Consider the following 24,409-nt stretch of genomic DNA (forward strand, 5'->3'; position numbering starts at 1 on the left):
AGAATTCCTTGCCAGCGTCCATTATTTCCCTAGGAAAGACTCTATTATTTTGTCAAACATTACGCGGTTCACAACATCCTTCGTCTTCCTGCAGTCACCTTTTTCTTGATGTCACATACCGAGGATCGATCAGATCTCCATCGATGGGAGTAGAAAGTGGGGCCCAACTTACCCGCTACCAGCATTCTGTGGAGCAGACAGCTTCCACCATGTAGGACGTGAACAAGGATGCACAGGCCAACATTGCAAATGGCTGCAGTTCCCAAAGAGCAACTGCACACCGAAAGAGCCCGATTAAAGAGATTACAGGCAAATATTCTTTGTTCTGACCCAACTCCAAAATATTCAGCATGCACATCTCTAATAGCATTTGCATAATCCTTAAGTAAAGTAAAGTGACGTCAGGCACACAGACCAACAGGGTTGCAGCCTGACGTAAGAAAACTACTAGGCACTTGGTCTAAGCGTTAAACAAAGCTTTAATCAAATGTTTTACAACATGGAGGTCTAGTTGTGTCCTTCACTAGTTCCTGTTAAGAATGTCCTGCACAAGCTGGGCCTGTGCCCGAGTATTTATACTCTCCCTGGACAGCGCCACCCGCAGGCCGCTCAGTATTATTTCATAAGTCTTTCTTTCATGAATGACTGATTCATGTCACAGCCTGTTAACGCACATTCGCTCCGATCCCCCTCCTCTTCCACAGTCAGCCTTCTTTAATGTGTTGATGTGTCGGGGAAGATTTTACAAAAAAGAATTACAAATTAAGCCTCCACAGAATATAGGGAGGTGATGCTTTTATGTTTCACAGGCCATATTACAGGATGATCAGCTGACATGACCGGCTCCAATCTTGTCTGTTTACCGTGATGCATTTAAGGGAAAGCTAGATAGACACCCGAGGGAGAAAGGAACAGAAGGTTATGCTGATAGGCTGAGATGAGGAGGCTGGTGTGGAGCATAAACACTGGCACGGACCAGTTGGGCCGAATGGCCTGTTTCTGTGCTGTACGTTCTACGTAAGTCTATGTAATTATGTAAACTAGCCAAGCTCTTAATCAGGAGTCTGTGACACCGGCAGAAAGACTATGGCACACCCTGAGCAAGTATATATGTTCCATTCCCACCTGGTAAACAGGCACATTCGTAGGTCAGGTCCCCGGTCTGCCGGCAGGTCCCTCCGTTCTGGCACTGCGACGGTGCGCAGGGGATGTAGATGCTCTCGCACTGGCGCCCGGTGAAGCCGGCCGGGCACTGGCAGCGGAAGGAGCCAGGGGTGTTGATGCACCCGCCCCCGTTCTTGCAGAGGTTGGGCGCTTTGCACTCGTCAATGTCTGTGCGGCAGTGCTTCCCGCTGAATCCCGGGGGGCAGGTACAGTTGTAGCGGTTGTTCCAGTTGGTGCAGCGAGCTCCGTTGGCGCACGGGCTCGTAGCGCAGGCGTCTATCTGCGAGCAGTTAGCTCCTGAGGGGCGAAAGAAAGGACGTCACAACTGACTGCTGCAGAATGGCAAAGTTCCTTACTATAAAACCTGGTGTATCGGTTACCGTTAAGGATTAAAAACCCCATCAATTCTCTCTGTTTAAATTCACTGACGCAAGCCTTCCAGCACTTGTGTGTGTACCTAGACAGCAGACTGTTGGACCAGGTGGCCACGATAGCCAACCTCAATACCTGCACTTCCATCGGCGCCCACTAGATGGCAGTGAGGAATGGGCACCCTGATTGATATGCCCCAGTCAAAACCAAGGGGACACTGAGGCCAATTGCTGCTTCCCCTACTGCGAGCCCATTGGAGACACAGAGCAGGAACTGAATGTGGGTCCTTGCTGGTCTTTATGATTCAATAGCGCCCATACAAGCGTACGTAACCACTCTGCTATCAGGGGAGCCCCACAGTAATCCCGATTTTATGGTAGAGAGAGTCTGGTTTATTCTTGCATGCACATTGTCTAATATAGACCTATAACATTCCTTTACCATTTACTATAATCTTCTCCATTATATAAAATTTCCTCTGTGTGCCATAAGGATGTTCTTGCCATGGAGGAAGTGCAGCGAAGATTCACCAGACTGATACCTGGGATGGCAGGAATGACGTATGAGGAGAGATTGGGTCAATTGGGCTTATACTCGCTGGAGTTTAGAAGAATGAGAGGGGATCTCATTGAAACTTATAAAATTCTAACGGGACTAGACAGACTAGATGCAGGAATGATGTTCCCGATGGCCGGGGAGTCCAGAACCAGGGGTCACAGTCTAAGGATAAGGGGTAAGCCATTTAGGACAGAGATGAGGAGGAATTTCTTCACCCAGGGAGTGGTGAACCTGTGGAATTCTCTACCACAGAAGGCAGTTGAGGTCAATTCATTAAAACTATTCAAAAAGGAGTTAGATATATTTCTTAAGGCTAAAGGGATCAAGGGATATGGGGAGAAGGCAGGGACAGGGTACTGAATTTGGATGATCAGCCATGATCTCACTGAATGGCGGAGCAGGCTCGAGGGGCCGAATGGCCTACTCCTGCTCCTATCTTCTATGTTTCTATGTTTCTATGGTTAATGTGTTTGGATGAAACTCCTCTATTTGTCATTCAATAGTGTCTTAATCATTTAAAATAATATTGCCTTTGCAAAAAGAGCAAATGGAGCAATTCCACTCAAGCACGTTAACCAATTTGCTAAAACAGCACATAAATGAATGTTTAACCCGTGATGTACAAAGGAAGCGAGGGATTCTAGTCCCTTGCACCAATGAATGTCCGTCCCCTATATCTGGTGCACAAATCAAACCTGAAGGTGCGATGTATATGCCTGAAATTATGGTATCTCCAAAATTTACTGCCTTAAAATTCATTTTACCAGTGAAAATTAAAATCATCTGCTGGTATCTCAGGCAACCCAGAAACCAAAAGCATTACTGCTGGGTGCGGGGGAAGCAATGAGACATGCTGCACAGTCCAGACTGCACACTGCCAGAAACCATGTCCGCCATCAATCCGATTGTTAACAGTCTTGGTTCAGGTGTATTTTCGTGGACACCTCTGCTTCGGGACACACGGCGGTATGCAGCAAAAGGGGGAATTCGTAAGAAATACGCAACTTTATTTTTATCCATTTTTAGCCCACAGTTATCACTGCGGAGAAGTGACGTTAGCTTTTATGGTGCGAAGGACATCTCAAGCGAGAAGAGGCCGCTGCACTCAGCCATTGGTCAGGGGAGGGGGGTGTAGCAGCTACGTACTGCAACAACACTTCTTCTGGGAGAGCTCCAACTAATAGGTCATCAAAACCCTGACTAAAATAACACTATGTACTGTAAGAACATCATTTAAGAAAAGAAAAGACTTGCATTTCTATAGCGCCTTTCACCATCTCAGGACGTTCCAAAGCGCTTTATAGCCAATGAGGTACTTTTTGAAGTGGAGTCACTGTTGTAATGCAGGAAACGCGGCAGCCAATTTGCGCACAGCAAGCTCCCACAAACAGCAATGTGATAATGAGCAGACAGTATGTTTTAGAGATGTTGGTTGAGGGATAAATATTAGCCAGCACACAGGGGAGAACTCCCCCTGCTCTGCTTTGAAATAGTGGCCGTGGGATCTTCGACGTCCATCTGAAGGGGGCCTCGGTTTCACATCTCATCCGAACGACGTCACCTCCGACAGTACGGCGCTCCCTCAGCACTGCACTGGGAGTGTCAGCCTGGATTTTGTGCTCAAGTCTCTGGAGTGGGACTGGAACCCACAACCTTCTAACTCAGAAGAGGCAGCTGGATGGGGAGAAGGCAGGGACTGGGTACTGAATTTGGATGATCAGCCATGATCTCATTGAATGGCGGAGCAGGCGCGAGGGGCCGAATGGCCTACTCCTGCTCCTATCTTCTATGTTTCTATGGATAGGCACGAGGGAGAAATAGTATCCTGCAACTCGGGTGAAAAGTTAGAAACATAAGGTGCGCCACATGTGATGCTGAGGCGCGTAGGTCCAGGAAGGTCCTCGGTTCAATCCAGGTCACGTGCTGAACTAACTCATTTCAACCAATGCTGGGATATTAAAATCAGCCTCAGTGTCCATGAACCAGGGAGCACTTTTTTTTTTTAAACTCAGCCGGTATTCCCAATTCTGATCCTGTGACCCTGCGCGCGCGTGTGTGAGTGAAGGTGGGATTGGGACCTGCTATCGCACTTCCCCCTCTCCCAGTGGTGGACTAGCCTACCAATGCTCACTGTGTCGGCCCACATAAGCATTGTTGCCCAGGCAAAGTAGCGGAGGGCTTCCAGTGCCCATAGAACTGCACCACAGCACCAGCAACTCCAAAGGGGGAGAAGAAACGGCGAAAACATGTTTGGCATGGCTGAGGAGTGGATCTAAAGAATCCGAGATGAAAAGCAGACAAAGGAGGGATTAAGAGGATTATCACACAGATCAAAGGGATCACACCTCTAATTAATGTGCAACAGAGCTAAAACCTACTCGCACCAAGCACAAAGAAAATCTTACGGCAGAAATTAACTGCACATTGACAACTGGAATCGAACTGAAGTCGTGGATTCAAAATCAGGGCAATGAAGCTCTCCCAGACCCACCACCCCACCCCCACTCCCCTCCCCCTCCCCCTCCCCAGACTTATTACAATAATTGCTCTACCAACTGGGTTTCCTTTGTCCATTATTTGTTGAGAATCCCTGGCCCAAGACCGCACAAAGTGGAGGAGAAGCATCCGGGAAGGCGCCGAACACCTCGAGTCTCTTCGCCGGGAGCAAGCGGAAGCGACGCGCAGGCAGCGCACGTCAACCCAGGCACCCCACCCACCCGCCCCTTCAACCACCTGCCCCACCTGTGACAGAGACTGTAGGTCCCGCATCGGACTCATCAGTCACCTGAGAACTCATTTTTAATGTGGAAGCAAGTCATCCTCGGTTCCGAGGGACTGCCTAAGAGGAGAAGGCTTTTTTGAGAATGCATTACCATCTCTTCCCGCTTTAATAATGCCCTAGTGCCATGCTACACCCCACTATTGGCAGCTATGCCTAGGTCCCACTCTCTGGAATTCTCTCCCTCCCTTAACTTCAAGACCCTACTTAAAACTCATCCCTTTGGCCAAAGCTTTTGGTCAGTTCTTTCTGTCCTCTCTCCTTGGACGAGGCATTCGTTTTCCTCGTGCCTCTGTGAAGGGCCTTGGGATGTTCTTGGACGTTGAAGCTGCGAGTGCCACGCACCAGCTCCCAACACGTGGGTATCACAGAGCCAGTGGCAACACAACAACAACTTGCATTTATACAGCGCCTTTAACGTAGGAAAACGTCCCGAGGCACTTCACAGGGGCGTAATCAGACAACATTGGACACCGAGCCAAAGGAGAAGGCAGTGGGACAGGTGACCAAATCCTTGGTCAGAGAGGCAGATTTTAAGCAGCGTCTCGTCTTGAAGGAGGAGAGGTGGAGAGGCAAAGAGGTATGGGGAGGGAATTCCAGAGCAGGGCCTGGACAGCTGAAGGCACGGCCGCCAATTATGGGACGAAGGAAGTGAGGGATACGCAAGAAGTTAGAGTCGCGGAGGGCTGTAGGTTGAGGAGGTTGCAGAGATAGGGAGGGACGAGGCCATGGACACTTGCCTGAGTCGCAAAGGTCAGGGGCCAGGAAGAGCAGGAGCACTAGCACAGCGAACAAGCAGCTTTTCCCTCCCTAGTATTCTCCTCTCACCATTTCCCCCTGGGCTATGCGAACTGGCATGTGATCTGCGCCCAGACCATCGGCAGTATTGGTCTGAACTGCCCGCCAACATACGAACGAGAGTATTTTGATGAACACGCCACAATCCCATCTTCCCTCCCCTTCCCGTGCAGAGACCTGTCTGCAGTGCAGATTAGATAAGGCCTGATGGGCCAGCCCACTGCTATCATTGTGCCGAGCGTTGATGCCCCATTGCCCTGTCACCAGAAGTCACTATCGTGCTTTCCCACGTCTAATGCTCTACACGGATGGAACGAGCTTACCTCTGAACCCTCGTGTGCAGCTGCATGTGTACTGTGCTGTGCCATCCGCCACCGAACTGGCGCATATTCCTCCATTTAAACATGGTGACCTTTGGCAGGGGTCAAGAAACTGGCACAAGACCCCAAGGTAGCCAGACCGACATCTGTTGAAAGAAAGAGGGCGTTAGTTCCTTAGTGGGGATTGAAACAGGTAAAAGTCATGGAACCAACCATTACTCAAAGACAATAGCAAAATACTGCGGATGCTGGAAATCCGAAATAACAACAGAAAATGCTGGAAAAACTCAGCAGGCCAGGCAACATCCATGGAGAGAGAAATAGAGTCAACGTTTCAGGTCGATGACCCTTCTACAGAACCCTTCTGTAGAAGGGTTTTGACCCGAAACGTTGACTCTATTTTTCTCTCCACGGATGTTGCCTGGCCTGCTGAGTTTTTCCAGCATTTTCTGTTGTTATTACTCAAAGACAGCCAGTTTAGAAGAGCTGGTAAATCTAGGAACTCTTCTATAAACAGGATTTAATACTCAACCAACTCAAATCAACTCCGCACTAAGGGCACCAAGTGCAGCACTAAGATATACAGCCCAGGAAGGACTCGGGTATGTGTTACATTCCCCAATCTCAGCTGGGGCAGGAAAAAAAAGGTGCTACAATTACAATATAAGGGATGGAGGGAAGGGGGTGGGGGAGAATCAGAACTCCCACTCTCGATCGATGCTTACCCAGCCCCCTACTGGGTGCGAGTGCGCACATTTGCCGGGAGAGGATTGGGAGTAGCCGCGATGCTCCCCGCGTTCAGACATCCCGCCGGCCTTCAGTGTCGCGGCTCCTGCACGAAGAATGGCCAACTGACCAAAACGTCAAAGAGTAGCCGCCAGCTATGGTTCGATAGGGTAGACGTAGAGAACATGTTTCGCCTTGTCGGGGGAGTCCAAAACGAGGGGCCATAAATATAAGGTACAGGAAACTCTTTTTTTTAATCCGGCACCGACGGGACCAGCGTGGTGCCGGTTGATCAAAAAGTCTGGATTACAGAGAGGTATACTTACCAAGGTACGAGAGCCCCATACACGGCCACAGATCCAGGAGTCCCTGTTGCACGGCCACAGGTGCAGGAACCCCGGTTACACAGCCACTAATATATAGTAAAACTTACCTGAACCTACACCTGAATTTTGCCGGTTAAGAGAGATTTCCGGATATTTCGGTGCCAGTTAAAAGTTTCTGTAGTCACTAATAAATCCAATAGGGAATTCAGGAGAAACTTCATTACCCAGAGGGTGGTGAGAATGTGGAACTCGCTGCCACAGGGAGTGGTTGAGGCAAATAGCACAGATGCATTTGAGGGGGAAGCTGCATAAACACATGAGGGTGGAAAGGAATAGACGGATAGACTGATAGCGTGAGATGAAGTAGGGTGGGAGGAGGTTCATGTGGAGCATAAACACCGGCATGGACCAGTTGGGCCGAATGGCCTGTTCCTGTGCTGTGAATACTTTGTAATTTATACGTGTAAACCGTAAACTGTTGGCACTTTCAAAACAAGGGAGGAAATCGGAGAGAAAAAAAATTCAGTGTGGGAGGCGGGGGGTTAACTTCTCAATTGGGGATTTTTTTTCCAGGGGGAGGAATGAGAAAAGAAAAATTAGAACAATTATATAAGACCAATAACAGAACATTAACTGATAATATCGGTAGTAATAAATCTTCAGAGAGCGGAGGACCTCGGGTTTCTCAAGCTTGTAACTGAGGCCCCCTGTTAAATGCCCCAAGTCCCACAGCTTGTTCTCATCAAGCGGCCCAGTCTGGGAAAGGCCATTTACTCTCGGGCCTCGGTGCGGCTTGAAGGGAAAAACTTTCCCACACTGTCATCTCACTGGCCGCCGGGGCTCCGAAGGATCTGCACGACCAGCTGCGCTCCATCACCTCCCTTACCGCCATCACTCACCCGCCTCTTGTAATGCCACAGTCAAAAGCTCCCACCCCTCCCAACCCCAACAACCCCGGTTCCTGTTCCGACGGCGTTTTATTTCAGGGCCGCTGCAGTCTTCTTGGCCGCTGACTGTTTCCTTCCAACATTTTTGCAGCCGCCGCCTCTGGCGGAAGGTCGGGTCGTTCCCGCAAGGAGCATTCCTTGCGGTTGCCTTGCCACCAACTTGAAAGACTCCGGGGCGAGCAAAATTGTACTTGAAGTGAGTTGGGATTTAGTTACAGGAAATAAAGGCCGTTTCTTACACTCCAGATGGCCAGCTGTTGCCTGCAGCTGTATTTACTGCGCGGGCTGCTCGAGAACAGCAGCAGCGAGACCAGCAGTGGTCAGCTGTCGTGTTTATAATCGAGGCTGGGACACAGGAGAGTGGCAATAAAGCCATGGGTGCTCCCTTGTCGGTTTTCCTTTGCGGTGACTACTGGGTCTGACCGGGGCGGGAGGGAAGGGAGGGGCCTGTGTTTTCCTGCCGCCTCTGATGGCTTCTTTTGTGATCCAAATGGGGCTGGAGGTGCGGAATCCGCCTCCATTATATCATCAGGCATAGGCAATAAATAAATAAAGAACTTGCATTTCTATAGCGCCTTTCACAGCCTCAGGAGGTCCCAAAGCGCTTCACAGCCAATGAAGTACTTTGCAAGTGTAGTCTCTGTTGTAGTTTAGGGCGTGCAGAAAGTAATTTGCACACAGCAAGCTCCCACAAGCAGCAATGTGACAATGACCAGATAATCGGGTTTTTTTAAACGTGATGTTGATTGAGGGATAAATGTTGGCCAGGACACCGGGGAGAACTCCCCTGCTCTTCTTCCAATAGTGCCGCGGGATCTTTTACGTCCACCTGAGAGGACAGACGGAGCCCTCGGTTTAATGTCTCATCCGAAAGACGGCACCTCCGACAGTGCAGCGCTCCCTCAGTACTGCCCCTCCGACAGTGCGGCGCTCCCTCAGTACTGCCCCTCCGACAGTGCAGCGCTCCCTCAGTACTGCCCCTCCGACAGTGCAGCGCTCCCTCAGTACTGCCCCTCCGACACTGCGGCGCTCCCTCAGTACTGCCCCTCCGACAGTGCAGCACTCCCTCAGTACTGCCCCTCCGACAGTGCAGCGCTCCCTCAGTACTGCCCCTCCGACAGTGCGGCGCTCCCTCAGCACTGCCCCTCCGACAGTGCAGCGCTCCCTCAGTACTGCCCCTCCGACAGTGCGGCGCTCCCTCAGTACTGCCCCTCCGACAGTGCAGCGCTCCCTCAGTACTGCCCCTCCGACAGTGCGGCGCTCCCTCAGTACTGCCCCTCCGACAGTGCAGTGCTCCCAGTACTGCCCCTCCGACAGTGCAGCGCTCCCTCAGTACTGCCCCTCCGACAGTGCAGCACTCCCTCAGTACTGACCCTCCGACAGTGCGGCGTTCCCTCAGTACTGCCCCTCCGACAGTGCAGCGCTCCCTCAGTACTGCCCCTCCGACAGTGCAGTGCTCCCAGTACTGCCCCTCCGACAGTGCGGCGCTCCCTCAGTACTGCCCCTCCGACAGTGCGGCGCTCCCTCAGTACTGCCCCTCCGACAGTGCAGCGCTCCCTCAGTACTGCCCCTACGACAGTGCAGCGCTCCCTCAGTTCTGCCCCTACGACAGTGCAGCGCTCCCTCAGTACTGCCCCTCCGACAGTGCAGCACTCCCTCAGTTCTGCGTGTTGGGAGTGTCAGCCTGGATTATCTGCTCAAGTCTCTGGAGTAGGACTTGATCCCACAACCTTCTGGCTCAGAGGCAAGCGTGCTGCCAACTGATATTATCAATATAAAGCTGGCAGACTGAGTACAGCCAGACCTCTCTGCCTGCTGGTTATTTTGCAGACCACTAATTGTTAAGGGGCTTTCCATTCCTGTGGGGTTGTGTCCAGTTTTAGCTATAACTATAAGCTTTCTTAATAGAGCACCACTGTAACGTGGAACATTAATAATTACTCAAATGGGTCAGCAAACACTGCAGGCAAATTCACTGATCTGCAAACTTACGCAGCGAGACGAACGATTTTGACAGTACATGTACGGAAACAGGCCGTTTGGCCCAACCAGTCGGTGCTGGTGTTTATTCTCCGCCTGAGCAGTCGTCCTAATCCCATCTGCTAATCCTAAATATGGGTCGAAGTAGTGCTCGTTACTGGGGGGTCCTGGGCTCAGGTACCAGCAGAACCCGTTCCTAGGGGTCCCCAGTATGAGCCAACAACACATTGTACATTCTTACAATATGCCTAATGCTGATCCCACTCATCCGCGTAGAGCAAGCCCTTGGAAACTGGGTTCATTACCACGGACTGAATTCGTTGTCACATGGTGGGAACCTGGGGTATATTTTTTTCACTATAAGAGAAAGGTAGCCGAGAATATAACGTGATGTTCCCCCCAATGCTTTGCAACACTACAGGAAACTCTCGTTTAAACGGCACCTGAACATCCGGAATTCTCTATTAACCGGCAAAATTCTCACTCCGAAAACAACACCTCAATAACCGGCAATGTTGCCGAGTCCGAGTCTCCCACGGTGGCCGAGTTAGTCAGTGGGGGTAGTTCTCCAAACTGCCACTACTCGGCTTCTTGGCGCTGTCGGAAGTCAGAACACCTCAATAACAGGAGTCTGACTCTCCCGCGCTGCCGGTAGTCTCTTCTGATCCGCCATTTTACAGGGGTACTGTGTGTCTCCCACGCTGCTGGGTGTCATTGCATTGCATTACCCTCAACTGGCAGTACTGTACTTAATCAAGCATCTTCCACCATCCATTTAACACAACATTCTGTAGGCGAGTTACTGTATACTGCACATTTCTTGATTTTTTAATTTTTCTTTGTTAATAATAGCCTCGGTAGATAACCCTCTCCATCATCCGGAATTTTTGATCAACCGGCAACACGGCGGTCCCGTCGGTGCCGGATACCAAAGAGTTTCCTGTACTTTGTTGCTGAGATTAGCAGACGGAGGAAATTATAGCCTGTGTTTAACTTTTGTCCATTAGCTGTATTACAGAAGCCCTTGTATAGTGGAAAGACTTGCAATGAAACTCCTTTTATAACAAACTCCTAATATGAAAATCTTTAAAAACTGTTTCCGAGCCCCAGGGTAAGACTGAGATTTTGGAGATACATCAACTCAAAACTTTCTCCTCTCCGCCAATTTTCTCCCTTCCTCTCGTCTCACAAAGGCATCGCTTCTGAAACAAGTGGCCACTGTTGGTGGCCATATCCGCTCCATCACCAAGACCGCCTACTTCCACCTCCATAATATGGGCTGAGGGCGTCTCCGCCCCGGCCTCAGCCCATCTGCTGCTGAAACCCTCATCCATGCCTTTGTTACCTCTAGACTCGACTATTCCAACGCACTCCTGGCCGGCCTCCCACATTCCACCCTCCATAAACCGGTCTCATCTAAATCTCTGCTGTCCGTATCCGAACTCCTACCAAGTCCCGTTCACCTCACCCCTGTGCTCGCTGACCTTCACCTCCTTTAATAAATCCAATAGGGAATTCCGGAGAAACTTCTTTACCCAGATAGTGGTTAGAATGTGGAACTCGCTACCACAGGGAGTGGTTGAGGCGAACAGCATAGATGCATTTAAGGGGAAGCTAGATAAACACATGGGGGAAGAAAGCAATAGAAGGATATGTTGATGGGGGTTAGATGAAATACGGTGGGTGGAGGCTTGTGAGGAGCATAAACACTGGAAATGACCAGTTGGGCCAAAGGGCCTGTTCATGTGCAGTACATTCTATGTGATATGCAAAACAATGGACAAAAGGAATTGGTGTACAAATACTTAAACATTCACATGACGTAAGAAAACTACTAGGCACTTGGTCTAAGCATTAAACAAAGCTTTAATCAACTGTTTTACAACATGGAGGTCTAGTTGTGTCCTTCACTAGTTCCTGTTAAGAATGTCCTGCGCAAGCTGGGCCGTGTCCGAGTATTTATACTCTCCCTGGACAGCGCCACCCGCAGACCACTCAGTTGATTCATGTCATCACACATTTATGTCGAAACCAGTTATTTATCGACTACAGAGCTTACTCAGTGCTGGTAAGGAGCACCTTGAGTGGTCTACCTTCATCAACATGAATCTGACTTTTATACGAATGGAGGGGACATTTACCCACACCGCTTAGCTTCAGTGCAACTCTTCTATAAATAACAAAATGAAGCAGAATATCATGTATTACAGGGAGTAGACACTGGGCACCTGTGTTCTGGCACAAAAAAAACTGACCCATCAAATGAAAGCCCCATGAAAATAATGTGAAATAAAGACTGGCTTCAGCTGTGTTATAAACCACTCAAACTTCAATCTCCTGTTTTTGGAAGTCACCTCACCCCGTTGATCAGAATGCTGATTTGTGATATTATATTGTAGTTAATAGATTGGTCAGATAAAAAGCTTAAAGAGATGAAAAAAAGAAAGGCTTGCATTTATATAGCAGCTTTCACAACCTCAAGAAGTGCTTTACACCCAATGAAGTACTTTTGAAGTGTTGTCACTGTTGTAATGTAGGAAAATTGGCAGCCAATTTACGCACAGCAAGCTCCCACAAACAGGAATGTGATAATGGCCAGATAATCTGTTTTAGTGATGTTGATTGAGGGATAAATATTGGCCAGCACACCGGGGAGAACTCCCCTGCTCTTCTTCGACTAGGGCCGAGGGTTCATTTACGTTCACCTGAGAGGGCGGACGGGGCCTCAGTTGAACGTCTCAGCTGAAAGACGGCACCACCGACAGTGCTGCACTCCCTTCAGTACTGCACTGGAGCGTCAGCCTAGACTTTGTGCTCGTGTTTCTGGGGTGGGACTCGAATCCATGACCGTCTGACTCAGAGGCGAGAGTGCTACCCACTGAGCCACAGCCGACACTCCCAATCGCTATGCAGTGTACTGTCGGAAAGTGAAGGTGTGTGGAGGTCGAGTGAAAGCAGGAACAGGCTTGCTGTGGTGCCTCCCATAACCAGATAGCCTGCCTGCGCGCACTGCCTAAACTAACACATCGACGTTGGATACTTGGTTGAGGTATTGGTGGAGGGGAGGGGGGCTACTTGCGGAATGGTACCCCTACAAGTCGGGAAAGGGTTAAGGATTGACCTGGTCGTTGGTAGGTGTGCAAGTTGCTGGGATTGAACTGGTCAAGGTGGCCATGTAGGTCTTTGGATGTCAGGGAACCAGGGCCGGCTTTCTCCCCCTCAGCATTCAGCAGCTGGCCCACCAGAAAGAGTTTACATTTTTATGGCGGGGAAGGGGGGAGGGGGGTGGGGGGAGAAGAATTGGACAAAAAAAAAGATCTATACATCAGTCTGAAAAAAAAGTGAAAAATGATTTAAAATGATTAACGATGCCACAGAGGGAGTCTCCCTACTGTTGTTTTGTGGTGACCATTTTGCCTCCTTTTGTTTTCTCCTGGTGGACACAAGAATTAAGACTAAAACACAGCATTGTGGGGAATGAAAGGGGTCGCAAGGTCACCTGCTGCACAATGAGGCTGATTTAGGCCTTAGGCTCCGCTCTTCTACCCTTAAAGTACAGCGGCTGCATTCCACAAGCTTCTGTCTCTACTGCTGCGGAAATAGGCCGATCCACTAATCATAATCCACCCCGGATAATGAGGTATTACACAGCCCCCTCCCAGGCAGCCTCATTCCATCGCGCAGCAGGCGCTTTGGCCCTTTGAGGCCTGAACTTTGTTTTTTTTCTTCCCCACAAAACAGAACCGGCTTCTCGCCGCACAGCGTTGACTTTTTCCCTGATAGTGCCACTCCCTTTTCTTTCCCTCTGAAAGAGACCTTTTCCCACAGCTCCCCAATTGTTCGGAGCAGAAAATCCGTTGGGACATGAAACTCGGGCGCGGTCTAAGGCGGCCTGGCAATTCGCTACCAGCCCGTTTTGCGCTATTGGCGCAGACCAATTAAACCCACCCCGGCCACCACACCCCCCACCCCCTAGCCCGATGTCCGATTCTTGACCAACATTGTAACACCATTTTTGTTATCGAACCTCCGCACCCCAAACCACTCCCCGGCTGGGACAGAGGGCGGCAGAGCCGTTCCCATGCCTTGTCTCACTGTGTAAATGGCCGTGATATAGGCCAGCAGAGCCAATGGGACTTCTAATGAAAAATTGGGAGAGCAAATTGTGAAAGATCAGTCTCACGTCGGTAAGGTGCTTACCATTATTTTTGAATCCCTCCCCATCTCTGTAACCTCTGACAAATACCTGGGATGGCAGGAATGACGTATGAGGAGAGATTGGGTCGATTGGGCTTATATTCGCTAGAGTTTAGAAGAATGAGAGGGGATCTCATTGAAACTTATAAAATTCTAACAGGACTAGACAGACTAGATGCAGGAAGGATGTTCCCGATGGCAGGGGAGTCCAGAACCAGGGGTCACAGTCTAAAAGATATGGGGTAAGCCATTTAGGACAGAGAGGAATTTCTTCACCCAGAGAGTGGTGAACCTGTGGAATTCTCTACCACACAAGGCAGCTGAGGCCAATTCATTAAATATATTCAAGAATGAGTTAGATATATTTCTTAAGGCTAAAGGGATCAAGGGATATGGGGAGAAGGCAGGGACAGGGTACTGAATTTGGATGATCAGCCAGGATCGCATTGAATGGCGGAGCAGGCTCGAGGGGCCGAATGGCCTACTCCTGCTCCTATCTTCTATGTTTCTATGTTAACCCTCCAAAATCCCTGCGCTCCTCCAATTCTGGCCTCTTGCACACACCCCCAATTTTCATCACTCCACCAATCCGCGCCGTCAGCTGCCTTGGCCCTAAGCTCTGGAATTCGCTCCCTAAACCTCTCCACCTCTCTCTTCTCCATTAAGACACTCCTTAAAACCCACCTCTTTCACAGAATCACAGGATCACAGAAACCCCACAGTGCAGATAGAGGCCATTTCGGCCCATCGAGCCTGCACCGACGCATATCCCACCCGATCCCCGTAACCCCTACACCAACACATATCCCACCCTATCCCCGTAACCCCACGTATTTAATCCCCCTAACACTAAGGGTCAATTTATCATAGCCAATCAACCTAACCCGCACATCTTTGGACTGTGGGAGGAAACCGGAGCACCCGGAGGAAACCCACGCAAACACGGGGAGAATGTACAAACTCCACACAGACAGTCGCCCGAGGCCGGATTCGAACCCGGGTCCCTGGCGCTGTGAGGCAACAGTGCTAACCACTATGCCACCGTGCTTTTTGGCCACCTGTCCTAATATCTCCTTATGTGGCTCGGTGTCAAATTCTGACTGATAAAACGCTCCTGTGAAGCCCCTTGGGAGGTTTTACGACATTAAAGGTGCTATATAGATGCAAGTTGTTGTCACCACAGTGTTAGGCTATAACCCTATAGTAACAAACTTAACCTATGAAACCCATGCAGAGAGGACCTGTGGGAAGGAGGGAGGAGGACAGTAGCAGTATGTTTGTGTGTGTGTGAGCTAGGCCGATGTAGCAGAGCCTGGTCTCCAATCGTCTTGGATCCCCTTGCCATTGGACCAGGACCTTGCTCTGTCAAGCCCGTGTGGTAGCTGGTGTGCAACGGCCACCCCACGTTAAAAGAATTCACGCACAGGCATCTTCCACCCTTTAAAAAGAAGTTCGGGACCGGGAACGTCAGGACCCTCATGGACAACCCCAACAGTGACAGAGACTGTAGGTCCCGCATTGGACTCATCAGTCACCTGAGAACTCATTTTTAGTGTGGAAGCCAGTCATCCTCGGTTCCGAGGCGACTGCCTAAGAAGAAGAGGTTAAGTTATCTCACTGCCCCTTGAGTCTTCATTTCGCGCCAATTCCCGGCTGCTCTGGGATGAGCTAGCTCAGCAAAGACTTGGAACGCCTCTGTGTCCTGTGTGGCTTGATTCCACACTGGATGGTGTCTTGGACGAACAGAGCCATCAAGAAGATAGTGTTTAGTCTGTCAGCCTCCAGCTCTAATGGGCAAGGCCCTGCCCCAGTCTGTGTGGCCCTCTTCGCTGAACAAAGAAATATGCTGGTGAAAAGCAGTGCGTCAGTCAAGGGAAGAGGTGGGCTGGGGTGCCGGGGGGAGGCGGGGGACCTTAAATATGAAAAAAAGCAGGAAAGTACAACAAACAAATACTGCATGAAGGTTTGCTAAATTACTGGGTTTACTCACAAGCGGAAATTAATATGTAAAACTTGGTCCCCATGACTGGGTTTAGCATTAAGACATTGCTGAGCTGATGCTGCTGTTTGGCGCCTGTAATCTGTTTTCCATAGTACCACCATCCCCTGGGCCCATGTTAAGAAACTCATCCGCAGTTAAATGGGGACAGGGTCAGAGGTCATCTCCCAGATAATAAAAATGTCACCCAGGTGAAGCGCTGCTGCCGACTCCCCCCCACTGGTATGTTGCATTTTCCTCCTCCGTGTCTCACTCCCTTGGAACAATTTCCAGCCAAGTTATTATTGCCCGAGATCCCGGTTGCCATGGTTTCACCACAGGCGAATGAGCAGACTCGAATGGCCGCCAGTCACACCAACACATAATTAGTCACCACTGTCCTGCCCCGTACTGTTGGTTTATACTAAAGCTCGGAGGAAAGAGTTAGTGTCGCAGCACAGATATTTAAAATAAATAAATTCCTTTTAAAATAGCTGTACATTCTTGCAGCTCAGTTCCATGCACAACATTTAAAGCCCGGCTGGTTAGAATAAACTCACTTGAAGGAAATATTTTGTTCATGTACTAACGGTCACTTAACATTAATAATTGGTTAAAGGGGGTTTTTTAGCTTCACATTTAGAAGCTTCTGCTTAAAAGGACCTCAAAGGATTTACGGTGTTAGAAGCCGATTTGTATATTTTAGCACTGTATCAAGGACGGGCCTAGGTTTCTCGAGCCAGCTCTCAGAACGAGAGTCTGAGTCCCACACCTCACATCCCACCCTTGATGGAAAGGGCTGAGTCCCCACTGTCCCTTCCTACTCGTGAAGAAGGCCAACTCTCCCATCAAATGGAGAAAGCGACATGCTTTACATAGAGGAAACATAGAAACATAGAGGATAGGAGCAGGAGTAGGCCATTCGGCCCCTCGAGCCTGCTCCGCCATTTAATGAGATCATGGCTGATCATCCAAATTCTTGTGTGTTTCTACTTTGGGCTAGAAATTAGGATCGGGTGCTTGCCGCGCGTGCAAGCCCCCGATGTGCACTCACCCGGCGCGCCGACATCTGAAGCCCGGGCCTGCTTGCATTTCCTGTCACTGGCCCGGTTCAGATGTCGGCGCGCTGTGATTACCTGATCCAGCGGCGTAGTTAGTGCAATGTGCCGGCTGGGATCAGGTGAGCACTGTGCAGCCAATCAGGGGAGGGGAAACTCATTCATGAGTTTGATAGTAAAGACTGTCAAACTCATGAAAAGTACAGGCGCCCAAAAGACTAGTTGAACTTTAATTAAAAAATTTTAAAAATCCCAATAATTAAATAAACTATAAATAACTTTAAAAAACTATTTAAAACAATTAATAAATTTGTGAAAAAATTTTTTTTTTACGAATTCGTGTCTAAAAATAAACTTACCTTACTGTAAAGTCCTTAAAAACAATGAAGCTGTGGAAAAAATGTAATAATTTTAAATAATAGACCACTTACCTTGAAGAATCCACTCCTTACGCCTCCTTTTTTCATTTCCAAAAAGTTCAGGCCCTTGCACATGCGCAAACCTGTCAAAACGAAGGAAGTTCAACGCGCGCACGCATTGGACCTCTTAACCCCTTAGTTCGATGGAGAGGAAATGCGCATGCGCTGTGCATGCTGGAATCCGGCACTTCCAACGGGCTCACGCGTGAGTACACCGTCCGTACTCACGCGTTGGGACCGGAATTACTGGCCCTTTACTGTCCCTCCAACATGTCTAACAGAATGGAGTAGACAAGGAGCAGAGAACTCTCTCTTTCTCTGACCAATCCCAATAGTGCTCTCCTCTGAGTTGACAGCAACTGGCTACATGTTGACACTGAACAATGTCTCACTCGCCCTTCACTTGCAGCGAGATGTTCCACTTTCCTGCAACAGACATCGGGACCTGGTGACTCCAGCCCCCCCGTGATTGGAATCACAACTTTTAAGTCAGCATTTGGGCTGTTCCAGGGGCTCAGACATATATCTTATCTGAGGAAGGATGTTCGTGCCATGGAAGGAGTTCAGCGAAGATTCACCAGGCTGATACCTGGGATGGCAGGAATGATGTATGAGGAGAGATTGGATCGATTGGGCTTCTACTCGCTGGAGTTTAGAAGAATGAGAGGGGATCTCATTGAAACTTATAAAATTCTGACAGGACTGGACAGACTAGATGCAGGAAGAATGTTCCCGATGGTCGGGGAGTCCAGAACCAAGGGTCACAGTCTAAGGATAAGGGGTAGGCCATTTAGGACAGAGATGAGGAGGAATTTCTTCACCCAGAGAGTGGTGAACATCTGGAATTCTCTGCCACAGAAGGCAGTTGAGGCCAATTCATTAAATATATTCAAGAAGGAGTTGGATATATTTCTCAAGGCTAAAGGGATCAAGGGGTATGGGGAGAAGGCAGGGACAGGGTACTGAATTTGGATGATCAGCCATGATCGCATTGAATGGCGGAGCAGGCTCGAGGGGCCGAATGGCCTACTCCTGCTCCTATCTTCTATGTTTCTATACCTTGTGGATGTACTTGTTCTCATTCACAGCTGCATTTATTTTATCCTGTTTATACGGCAACTGGAGCTCAAACTTAACTTTCAGAAATGAGACGTTAAACCGAATCTCCGTTTCCCCCCTCGCCGGTGGATGTAAAAGATCCCGTGGCACTATTTCTAAGAGGAGCAGGGGAGTTCACCCCGGTGTCCTGGCCAACATTTATGTCTCAACCAACATCACCAAAACAGAAGATCTGGTTATTTGTTTCACTGCTGTTTGTGGGAGCTTGCTGTGCGCAAATTGGCTGACGCCTTTCCTACATTACAACAGTGACTGCACTTTGAAAGTACAGGAAACTTTTTTTATTCGGCACGACAGGACCGACGTGGTGCCGGTTCATCAAAAATTCTGTATAACCGAAAGCTATAGTAAAAGATACGGAGCTGAGAGCTCCGTATAAAACAACAAACCCTGTTGCTTAGCAACAGGTTCAGAACAATGGCCACAAGTTCCAAGCGTCTCTGTAGCCTAGCAACAGCTGCAGCCACACCCTTGCACAGCAACAGATGGAGGAAGGCAAGTAATAAAACTTACCTGAACCTACTCCTGAATTTTGCCGGTTAACCGAGATTTCCGGTTATTTAGGTGTCGGTAAATCGAAAGTTTCCTGTACATCAATGGCTGTGAAGAGCTTTGGGACGTCCTGAGCTTGTGAAAGGCGCTGTATAAATGCAAGTCTTTCTTTCTTTCACATCAGGATGGATGTTGAAAACCCTGCCTGCATCGACATTGGGTTAGAATCAGGCTTGGCTGTGAAGACATTCCTCATGGAATATCCTTCCAAAACACATTGCCCAGGCTCATAGACGAGGAACGGTTCCTTGGACAAAGGTCCCAGGGGGCCCTCAGTGCCCAAAGGGCTGTATTCCAGCAGGAGTCAGGGCCAATGGCCTAAGCCAAATTCAGTGCTCCAACCCATCATGAAAGGGGCTGGGCACACCAGCTCACTTTGTGTTTGTAACAGTTTTGGCTGCAGTCGCTGCCTTGGTTACTGCACGACCGGTTACAGCCATGCTGAGCTTTTTTTTGAAACCTTGGAATGTGAAACGGGGAAATAAAGTCCAGGTGGCCTGGGTCAGGACCATCACCTACTGCTCGTCCTGTAAATGAGAGAAATGAACAGATGCCACTGCACAAACCCGCCGCACCCCCCCCCCCCCGCCCCCCCGGTACCAGAGTCTGGAACAAGAAGCGGAAGGAGCAAGGGTCATTGTGTGCTGCAAATCGCAACGTGTAATTCCTTAGGTTTGTTATCAGTGTGGGCACGATAGCAGGGTTGGTACACATTACCATAGCGAGGCAGCACCCTGCTCCTATTCACTGCATGGCCTGAATTACAGACACAAGCCTGACGTCTGAGCTGCAGCATCTTGGCTGGGGGTGGGGAGGAGGAGGGGGAGGTGGGGGGTGGGGGGGTAGGGTTAGCATTCGTGCATTGTGAAGCAGAGCTTATTGGACCCGTGCCACTCAGGAACTTAAACAGGGCTACAGTGTGATTTTACTTAATTACACAGACCTTGGAAGAATTTGCTGTGACTCTTAAAGGGGCTGGTCACACTTAAAGGCGCAGCATCACCGTCCAAGAAAATCTTCCATGAGAAAATAAAAGCCCCAAGTTGCAAATACTATGTACACAGATGTGTAATTACATCATTGGTAACCTTCCCGAACCAGTCAGAAGAGCAAATACAATAATAACTCAGCATGCACAGAAAGTAAATGTGGTGTTTGAATATTTGACTGATGACTTGGTTATGAAAATGGGAGTTCCTTTTTCTTTCTATTCCCTCACTTGGCCAATGCTCTGTCATTAAGTCATCGCTAGTTGGTGTCTTGTTCACAGTTGCACCTTTACTCCCCTCCCTGCCACAGCAAATCAATACCGATCCAATGCAGTCAGGCCACAAAATTCTGCAGGGCCACCACGAGTCACGGGCATAAAACCGGCAGAAATTCCAGAGAAGCTGCGTTAATAAAAATTCAAAAAACGGGCATTTTTCTGAGGTCGCCGGGGAGCAGTGGGGTGTTTTTCAGAACATTGTGGAGTTTTTACTCGGAGCTGGTGTACTTGATCACTGCCTTTTTGTCCCTTCCGACACGGCGTGTTTGGCCAGCTCCCCCCACCCCGGGCGGCAGCAGCAGGCGCACGGCGGTCTGGATCTCCCGGGAGATGGCGGTATGGCGCTTGTTGTAGCGGGCGGGCGGGAAACCTCACCCCGCAATGCGCTGGAAAGTAACGCTCACACAGGAGCTCGTGATGCTCCTGGCCTCTGAGGTGATGCCAGTCGGCGGTGTCAGGGTGAACCTGCTTCATCGCCTTATAGATGTAGATAGAGTAAAAAAACATAGAAACATAGAAGATAGGAGCAGGAGTAGGCCATTCAGCCCCTCGAGCCTGCTCCGTCATTCAATGCGATCATGGCTGATCATCCAAATTCAGTACCCTGTCCCTGCTTTCTCCCCATATCCCTTGATCCCTTTAGCCTTAAGAAATATATCCAACTCCTTCTTGAATATATTTAATGAATAGGCCTCTACTGCCTTCTGTGGTAGAGAATTCCACAGGTTCACCACTCTCTGGGTGAAGAAATTCCTCCTCATTTCTGTCCTAAATGGCTTACCCCTTATCCTTAGACTGTGGCCCCTGGTTCTGGACTCCCCAACCATCGGGAACATCCTTCCTACATCTAGTCTGTCCAGTCCTGTCAGAATTTTATAAGTTTCAATGATAGAAACATAGAAGATAGGAGCAGGAGTAAGAAGATAGGAGCAGGAGTAACTCTCCTTCCTCCACCTTCCTGCAGCCCTTTGCTGCCGCTTTCTTGGCGCCCGTCTTGGGAGCTGTCGTCCTCTCCTCAGGCACATTCAAACTCAAATTCTGACTCGTGGCATTTCAGGGCGTTGATTTTTGTTGTCGGCCAGTAACCGTGCTCTGATGGAATTATACTGCTCAGGAGTCCCAGATGACGGAAAAGAACCATGTACTCGCTGGCAGGCAGATTTTTTAAAGGGAAAAAGGGAACATTTATGATTCTCAGGAAAGACTGCACGCTCTGGATTTGGTACCTGCTGCAATGTAGTGTTCGCCCACCCACCCCCCCCCTCGCCCCATCCAGTAGGGTTGCCAACTCTCCAGGATTGCTCTGGAGTCTCCAGGAATTGAAGACCAATCTCCAGGACACTGCCGCGAGCAAACCCAGGAGAAAAATCATAGGGATATTAAAAATAGGGTTGTGTTCATCTTCTTTGAACATTTTCATTTATTAGTTGTAAAAATATTGGCGATGGAGGGAAAATATGATGTTTCACTCAGAGAGTCAGGATTGATCCTGTCGGGTAACAAAGAGTCTCTTCCCTTTCCAATTGGCCGTGGGAAGGCAGTGACGCCCGGAGGATGGACCAATGGCGGGAGTGTGGTTCAAGGGTTTGAGGTGGGAGGTCGTGTGCGGAGACCTCCTGGAACACACCCAACCAGAGTGGGCAAACCTACCTCCCAGTACCGATCGCAGCAGAGATCTGGCACGTGGAGGCTGTGGTTTCAAGGGTGGATCTTACCCAAATACTTTTTTTTTTCTACAGTTATATTATCTTCACAGAGAGACACAGTGATGTAAAAAGACTACTGAGCACTTGTGAGAAGTCACACAACACCAGGTTATAGTCCAACAGCTTTATTTGAAATCAGAAGCTTTCGGCGCGCTGCTCCTTCGTCAGTTTCTGCTCGACGATTCTGCTCGACAGCCTCCGATCTTCGGGTAAGCATTCTCCAAGGCGGCCTTCGAGGCACACGACAACGCAAAATCGTCGCGCAGAAACTGATAGCCAAGTTCCGCACTCATGAGGACGGCCTCAACCGGGATCATGGGTTCATGTTACGCTACATGTAACCCCACCTGACGTAGAGTCATCCAGACTCGAGTCGTCGTTGGCTTGTTCTCTCTACACAAATGCGGCCGGACCTGCTGTGATTTCCAGCAAAAAATTGTTTTTTGTTTTTCATACAGACCCCAGTATCCACAACATTTGACCCCTTGTGACCCCACCTCATTGTTCTTTGATGTAATGTTTTCCTGACTGACCTGTTTGGACACCATTCACACCTTTGATTGCTGTGATTATCTCTCTGCCGAGGTGTGATAAAGGGCAGTTAGAAAGATTACCTGTAATCATCTGGCAGTGTTCTCTGACTATATATGCTGTGCCTATATGCATCTCTCCACTTCACCTGATGAAGGAGCAGCGCTCCGAAAGCTTGTGATTTCAAATAAAGCTGTTGGACTATAACCTGGTGTTGTGTGACTTCTCACATTTGTCCACCCCAGTCCAACACCGGCATCTCCACATCACTAAGCGCTTGGTTTGAGTATAAAACAAGGCTTTAATCAACTGTTTCACAACCATGAGATTCTAGCTACATCACTAGTTCCTGGTTACAGAAACATCCTGAGCAAGCTGGGCCCGCGCCCGAGTATTTATACTCCTTGGGCGGCGCCACCAGCTGGCCGCCCAGTGTTACTTCATGAGTCATGATAAGATTCATGACACACAGCACGGGGCACGAAGGGTTGCGTTTAGCGGCAGGGAGCCCGCGAATGAAGTCAGGAGCGCGCATGGGCTACTGACTCAACAGGCGCCCTGAATGCGTGTCATGTGACCAACAGGTCAGTCTGCATCTCTAAACCCTGCCGAAATATTTCAAAAACAAGAACTGCGGCTAAGCGGTGTACGAAATACTGCATGGCAATCCCAAAATTTGCTTGGCGTCACATGCTATCCATTGCGCCAAGTTCAAAGTCATGGGACTGCAATCATGCAGAGGCCCAATCCTATCTTCACTAATACTACTTTGGCTAAGAACTTTGGCATTCAGCTCCCCTTAGGCCGTATAAACCAGAAGTTCGCACGTTTGATTCCGAATCTGTGCGGAGTTAGCCGATCTCGGTTGGAGCAGCAGTGGGATGTTGTCCCAGTACCATAGGCTAGGGAGGAGGGGGGAGAAAGGTCAGACTGAGTTAGTAAATCTCAGCAACTGGGGAAACTACAACTCCTCGCAGTTCCTTGGCCGAAGGAGGTTAAGAACAAACACCAAGCAGGTTCTGGCTCATTCCATGGTCAAACAGCCAGCCTTGAGTAGTCACGCTCTGTAAACTTGTGCTCATTCAAAACTCCGTATTCTAACTCGCACCAAGTCGTGTTCACCCATCACCCCTGTGATTGCTGACCTACATTGACTCCCGGTCCGGCAACATCCCAATTTTAAAATTCTCATCCTTGTTTTCAAATCCCTCCATGACCTCGCCCCTCCCTATCTCTGTAACCTCCTCCAGCTCTACAACCCTCCAATTCTGGCCTCTTGCGCATCCCCCCCCCCCCCCCCGATTTTCATCGCTCCACCATTGGCGGCCGTGCCTTCAGCTGCCTGGGCCCTAAGCTCTGGCATTCCCTCCCTAAACCTCTCTTGCTTCCTCTAAGACGCTTCTTAGGGCAGCACGGTGGCATAGCGGTTAGCACTGTTGCCTCACAGCGCCAGGGACCCGGGTTCAAATCCGGCCTCGGGTGACTGTCTGTGTGGAGTTTGCACATTCTCCCCGTGTTTGCGTGGGTTTTCTCCGGGTGCTCCGGTTTCCTCCCACAGTCCAAAGATGTGCGGGTTAGGTTGATTGGCCATGATTAAAATTGGCCCTTAGTG

The 24,409-nt window shown here is 49.4% G+C and overlaps 1 protein-coding gene across 1 annotated transcript in view; it reads right to left on the minus strand.

Moving 5' to 3' along the window:
* Positions 1 to 24,409, minus strand: part of notch3 (notch receptor 3) — a 433,532-nt gene that overhangs the window by 318,254 nt on the left and 90,869 nt on the right. The window contains exons 3-4 of the mRNA XM_085971744.1: positions 5,995 to 6,137; positions 1,126 to 1,461 (exon numbers count right to left, since the gene is read on the minus strand). Coding sequence (XP_085827870.1) covers positions 1,126 to 1,461; positions 5,995 to 6,137 — 479 coding nt within the window. The remainder of the gene's footprint in view (positions 1 to 1,125; positions 1,462 to 5,994; positions 6,138 to 24,409) is intronic.

Source organism: Somniosus microcephalus, chromosome 31 (assembly GCF_052327205.1).
Source record: "Somniosus microcephalus isolate GS21.2 chromosome 31, FLI_Smic_1.0, whole genome shotgun sequence".
Classification (NCBI taxonomy): Eukaryota; Metazoa; Chordata; class Chondrichthyes; order Squaliformes; family Somniosidae; genus Somniosus; species Somniosus microcephalus.